The sequence below is a fragment of the Gigantopelta aegis genome, chromosome 8 (genome assembly GCF_016097555.1).
Source record: "Gigantopelta aegis isolate Gae_Host chromosome 8, Gae_host_genome, whole genome shotgun sequence".
Classification (NCBI taxonomy): Eukaryota; Metazoa; Mollusca; class Gastropoda; order Neomphalida; family Peltospiridae; genus Gigantopelta; species Gigantopelta aegis.
Genome location: NC_054706.1, coordinates 1,648,648 through 1,655,075, shown reverse-complemented (window position 1 = coordinate 1,655,075; position 6,428 = coordinate 1,648,648). Strand labels below are relative to the sequence as shown.

The 6,428-nt window shown below is 42.2% G+C and overlaps 1 protein-coding gene across 1 annotated transcript in view; it reads left to right on the top strand.

Annotated features, from left to right (window-relative positions):
• Positions 1 to 5,064: 5,064 nt before the first annotated feature.
• Positions 5,065 to 6,428, top strand: part of LOC121378629 (thyroid hormone receptor-associated protein 3-like) — a 2,143-nt gene continuing 779 nt past the window's right edge. Inside the window, exons 1-4 of the mRNA XM_041506893.1 lie at positions 5,065 to 5,398; positions 5,524 to 5,781; positions 5,923 to 6,164; positions 6,290 to 6,393. Of these exons, the coding sequence (XP_041362827.1) occupies positions 5,065 to 5,398; positions 5,524 to 5,781; positions 5,923 to 6,164; positions 6,290 to 6,393 (938 nt within the window). The remainder of the gene's footprint in view (positions 5,399 to 5,523; positions 5,782 to 5,922; positions 6,165 to 6,289; positions 6,394 to 6,428) is intronic.

Genomic DNA, 6,428 nt, shown 5'->3' with positions numbered 1-6,428 from the left:
TTTGTTGTCAGTGGATCAAATGTTTACAAGCCAATAAGACATGGGCGTTTATTTATACTATCGAATTATAATCTAAATAGTGTTATAATTATGTTAAATAGAATTCGCTACTTGTGAGTTTTAATGTATAACATATCAACCTCGTTTAGTTAATCGGCAGTTGTTTCGATAAAGCTTCGACACATACCGATTAACATAGACTCGGTTGACATTTGTCCATATTAAAAACGTTTGTGCTGAAAATCTTCAATGAAATATTAGCAATAGACCGGCCTCGGTGGCGTCGTGGCAGGCCATCGGTCTACAGGCTGGTAGGTACTGGGTTCGGATCCCAGTCGAGGCATGGGATTTTTAATCCAGATACCGACTCCAAACCCTGAGTGAGTGCTCCGCAAGGCTCAATGGGTAGGTGTAAACCACTTGCACCGACCAGTGATCCATAACTGGTTCAATAATGGCCATGGTTTGTGCTATCCTGCCTGTGGGAAGCGCAAATAAAAGATCCCTTGCTGCCTGTCGAAAAAAGAGTAGCCTATGTGGCGACAGCGGGTTTCCTCTTCAAAACAGTGTCAAAATGACCGTATGTTTGACGTCCAATAGCCGATGATAAGATAAAAAATCAATGTGCTCTAGTGGCGTCGTTAAATAAAACAAACTTTACTTTTTTTTATTAGCAATAGACAGGGCACATCGGATAGTTTCGTAGCTTTCCCGGGCGGGAATTGGTCATAAAGAGCAGCAGTGAGCTAACACGAACTAACTTTTCTACTGGGGAACACCTGCCAAAGATCGTTGAGGAGCGGAGGAAAATGTTGTTACTAGTGTTCCAGCACGCTAGGGAAACAGGACGGAAAGTAGTATTAATACGAGACGGGTTATACACGAACGGGTCGCTGTACACTGGGCCAGTAGGATCACCATACGAGACAGGTTATACACGAACGGGTCGCTGTACACTGGGCCAGTAGGATCACACTCAGCATACGAGACAGGTTATACACGAACGGGTCGTTGTACACTGGGCCAGTAGGATCACAGTCAGCATAGGCTTCACAGGAGAGCACATCACTTTCTCTAAACGTTGTCATCAAACATAAATGGGGGTTTTCATACCAAATGGCAACCGGCCTCTGTGGCGTCGTGGTTAGGTCATCAGTCAACAGGCTGGTAGGTACTGGGTTCGTATCCCAGTCGAGGCATGGGATTTTTAATCCAGATACCGACTCCAAACTCCAATGGGTAGGTGTAAATCACTTGCACCGACCAGTGATCTATAACTGGTTCAACAAAGGCCATGGTTTGTGCTATCCTACCTGTAGGAAGCGCAAATAAAAGATCCCTTGCTGCTAATCGGAAAGAGTAGCCCATGAAGTGGCGACAGCGGGTTTCCTCTCAAAATCTGTGTGGTCCGTAACCATATGTCTGACGCCATATATCCGTAAATAAAATGTGTAGAGTGCGTCGTTAAATAAAACATTTCTTTCTTTCATACCAAATGGCAAGACCATGGCTTCCGAAATGATTGTTGCAATTATGATGTTATTTGTTTGTGTGAATAATGTTTTGAAAAAAAATGCAGCTGTTCATTTGGTGGATTCAAGTCATTTGTAATTCGTGGGTTAAAATGGAAATCAACGCAAGGAGGTGGCTTAATCATTTTAATTAGAGATACAGTACCTTTTTAGACCATGTGCAATCTATTTCGATTCCGTGGTTTAAAATCGATAAAAGTATAATAGTATCCAAGAAATATATTACTGGTGCGTTCGTTTAAACTAGTATACTGTTGTCCGTCCCACAGGAAACGCCCTGTTTTATGCTGTGGAATTTACTACAAGTTATTTATTTCTGAGCCGATTGTTTTCCAAATTGGACACAAAAAATAGTATATTTGTGTTATTTCGAAAACATTTTTACTTTTTTTCTTACGTCAAATAAAACTGAAACTATTTACAAAAACAATTGTAGCAGGACGGTACGGACCATAGCTGATTTCATTCGTGATGACGTTATACACTCGACCGTAGGTAAGGCAATGGATTGTGTGTTATTTATGCTAATACTGTTCACCTCAAGTTACGTGTAAACCCAGACAAGCTCTTGCAGAATTTTATGTAAATCAACAGATTTGTGAATTGTCAACGGCCAACACCAGGATTTCTAAAGTAGCAGCGTCATTGTGAATGGCTCAAGAGGTTCGAGTGTTATTGTTATCTGCTGTGCACCCCAGATATAGTCACAGTATGTAACAAGTTTATAGTGTGCAATTTCAACATTCCCTGTTGCTTGAATTCGACATAGCCTTCCATAAGCAAAATGTGGTGCACCGTCAGAGTAACCATAATTGGGTCACTGACAAGACTGCCATTGGTCACCGGAATCTATTATTTAGATGGGATCCAAAGTATTTATTGACCTGCAATGAGCCAATTAAACTTAGTATTAACGAAGTAACCACATGTTTTATTGATAACTATATTGTGTCTCAGGAATCGATGCACAACGCTGTCGAAATTAGGTCACCAGTTTGTTTACACTGCACTTTGTTCACACCAAAGCCCGACTCACATAGCGTTGGACCACGTGGCACTGTTTACATCAAAGCCTGACTCATATATTGTTGGACCACGTGACATTTTGTTTACATCAAAGCTTGACTCACATACCGTTGGACCACGTGAGACTTTATTTACATCAAAACCTGACTCACATGGCGTTGGACCACGTGAGACTTTATTTACATCAAAGCCTGACTCATATATTGTTGGACCACGTGACATTTTGTTTACATCAAAGCTTGACTCACATACCGTTGGACCACGTGAGACTTTATTTACATCAAAGCCTGACTCACATGGCGTTGGACCACGTGGCACTGTTTACATCAAAGCCTGACTCATATATTGTTGGACCACGTGACATTTTGTTTACATCAAAGCTGGACTCACGTGGCGTTGGACCACGTGGCACTGTTTACATCAAAGCCTGACTAATATATTGTTGGACCACGTGACATTTTGTTTACATCAAAGCTTGACTCACATACCGTTGGACCACGTGAGACTTTATTTACATCCAAGCCTGACTCACATAGCGTTGGACCACGTGCACAACTTGACGACAAACATTGGTTGGACAATGATGTAAAAAAATGCTATAATGATTATATAAATGTTTTAACAAGGAAAATGGACTGAAAATCATATAACACTACGAGAGAAGAAAAACATTTACAAATTGAGAGAAAGAAAACGTCACCGGAAATATATTAGCGTTCAGCGAAATATGCTGGATCAGCTAAAAGGAAAATACAACAATGTTAGGCCTTGAAAACGTCGGTCTCTGCTCACACCTGATGCGGCGACGCTACATATCTTTTTCAATTGTTTTTTTTAATTTGTTTGTTGTTTGTTTTCGGGGGTTTTGTTTGTTTGTTTTTGTTTTGTTTTATGGGGGGGGGGGGGGGGGGGGGGGGGGGTTTGGGGGGAATTTTTTCGGGGGGGGGGGGGGTTGTTAAAGCATGGATTGCACAGATAATATCGGAGGCCGGACTCTGGATAGGCGTGTTCGAAACCCTAGTGGTATATGGACACGTTAAACCAGTTACTAAGCTAATATTGCACAGAAAAGATTCATGCGCGATGACATTTTGTCTCAAAATTAAGTTTTACGTCATAGCAAGAAAAGCCCGAAAAAAACCGACTTCGTACCGCGGGAATTTTTTTTTTTTTTGAAGTTGACGCGCGAGGTCAAAATCGACGTGCGCACTGTCCAGAGACTATATTTATTTTCTTTGGCTTTATGCTACATGTTCTAGAGTAGGAACCAAATTGTAGTTTACTTTTTAATATTTTCTATGAACATTTTAAAGCAAAGTATTCCCCTCGTGACAGAGTACATGCTATACATAGTGATTCCTTTGACGATATTGATAAACACATTGTTGCAGAATTGGATAAAGATGTTGCTGTAATGGAAACTGACAAGGCAGTAGTTACACATACATGATCTAAAGCTCATGGCCCTGATTTTCTTATTAACACACAGCTTAGCAAATACAAATGTTTGCTTCTTCTTCTATTGAATATGGTGTAGCCTAATTTATCTACTGGTTATTTCCTAAGGGATGGTCGTCAGCTGTGATTGTTCCTATTTTAAAGAAAGGTCATGCAAATGATCCAAACAAGTATCGTGAAATCAGGGTTACATATTAGCAGTCGCCCAGTCGCCCGTGGCTACCTTTATAGGTGAAGGGCAACTAAGAATTTTACAAAGAAAATACATTGGTGCGACCATCGATTTTAATGTATGGCGAGTGTGGTACACACCGTGAACTACAGATTTGGCAGCAGACGACATAGAACATGTTCTATATTTTAACAGCGTCAGACTGACCAGACTCAGCCTCAGCTTCTGCGATTTTGGTCCGGGACTTTCTAAAAATAAAGCTGAAAAGGTATTGCAGACACTGCATGTATTTTCTTAAATCATGAAGCTTATTGGAATGCATTGGATACGTCATAATTATATTGTAGACCTACTTTTTGACATTATTCAATGTTATGGTAAAAATGAATCTATTTAATTAGCTATATTATTCTGGGTCAAAATCATAATCGATCTTGTAGGTTCAAACCGGCCTCGGTGGCGCAGTGGTTAATTATGCAGGCGTCACACTGTCCCGAAATTGACACCAGATGGCCATACGAATATGGAATTTTGAATTTCGCGCGAAGATGGCCCCGAACTTGGTCAATAGCCAATCAACAGCCGAAGCAAGTACGATGCCTACAGAAGGTCACACGATGGCACCCGAACCACACACGAAGGCAACACAAAGATGTGCATTTTTATTATGTAGTTTACCCGCAGGACACACGAAGGCCACACGATGGCTACACGACGTCGTATTGAGAGTACGATGCGTTCGAACTAGGTCACGAAGGCGTCACGTGACCTCCCGATGGTATAAAACATTCGGCTGACCATGGGAAATTCAATTGCTGATCGGAGATTATTGGGAGCAGAACACACAGTACATTTCAACTGTAATTCAACTTTAACATGCCACCCAAGACAGGGAGAGGCAGGGGGAAGAGGCTGGCTGGTAAATACAGAACTCAGAAGAGGAAAGCAGAGGAAACTGAGGATTTAGAGGTCCAAGAAGACAGCACTGAGTCTCCAACCAGAGAGAGAAGGAGGAAATCCAAGAAAGATGTCAGTCCTTGTCCAAGTAAAACTCCAGAGCGGTCCCCAGAGGGTTCCAGGTATCCTCAGCAGTCTGAAAGGTCTCCTCAACAGTCTAGGAGGTCTCCTCAGCAGTCGCAAGAGTCTCGGCAGCATTCACCTTCTCCCCCTCCTCCTCGTAACAGACAGCCCGAATCCTCGGATGATGAAGGTAAATATTTATAACTTATTTTTGGTATGGATGGGGGCAAGAGGGGTTATTGATTTTGTTGTATATTCCCATACATTGTTGTCCTGCATGTACTTAAAAATGTTTTACATTTGGTATCTTTTCAGATGAGTCAGCTTCCCCCACCCTCCCTGCAGGCAAGTCCAAGTCCAAGCCTCAAGTGGGCAAGGGCAAGGGCGACAAAGGGAAAGGCAAGGCCCAGAATGAGAACCCACCCCCTGGTGCACCATACAGCTTCACAAAGGCGCAGGAGGAGGCAATCGCTCGCTGGGTGGTGAGTAAGAAGCTACTGTATGACATGAAGGACAAACAGTACAAAGACATTAAGGAGGCAACTATGGGAGGGAAATGCTGCGGAGTACGGGGTGGATTGTAAGTATAAACATTTTTTACATTTCAATTACTTTGAAATATTTGAAATATATTTCAGATACTTGACATACATTGCTGTCAATGAACATTTCAATGATTGTACTAATTATTTGTTTTGATTTCTGTCATTGCAGATGATTCAATTCAGAAATGGTACCACACACAGAGGACTCGATTCTCGAAGCTGCGGGAGGGCCAACCCAAGAAGAAATCCCAGAAGAGGTCCGGTGATGGTGTGTCGAGTGGTGACGAGGAAGACCCCATCCTTGCCGAGGAGACCAGTGAGAATGACAGTGACCGTGACAAGTTCATCCGCCGGGTCTTTGGGTTCCTGAAGCCACACCTCAGACGTTACAAGAAGGATACACCAGCTAGTGTGAGTATATCATTGAAATTAAATTCAAACTGAACTTTGTTGAACATTTTCAATTTCCAAAATTTTTGTTTCCAAATATAACTTTCAAATGTACTTATGTTTGTTTTCTATTTTTGTCTTTGCAGTTTAAGGACAAGTTGGCCCTGGCTGAGACGGGTGAGCTGGCTGGGCGTGACGACAGTAGCATGGCAAGCAGTCTTGCAAACGAACCCAGGGAGCCCACCAAGAAGTACACTGGCTACCCTACACCGAGACCTCCTTCCA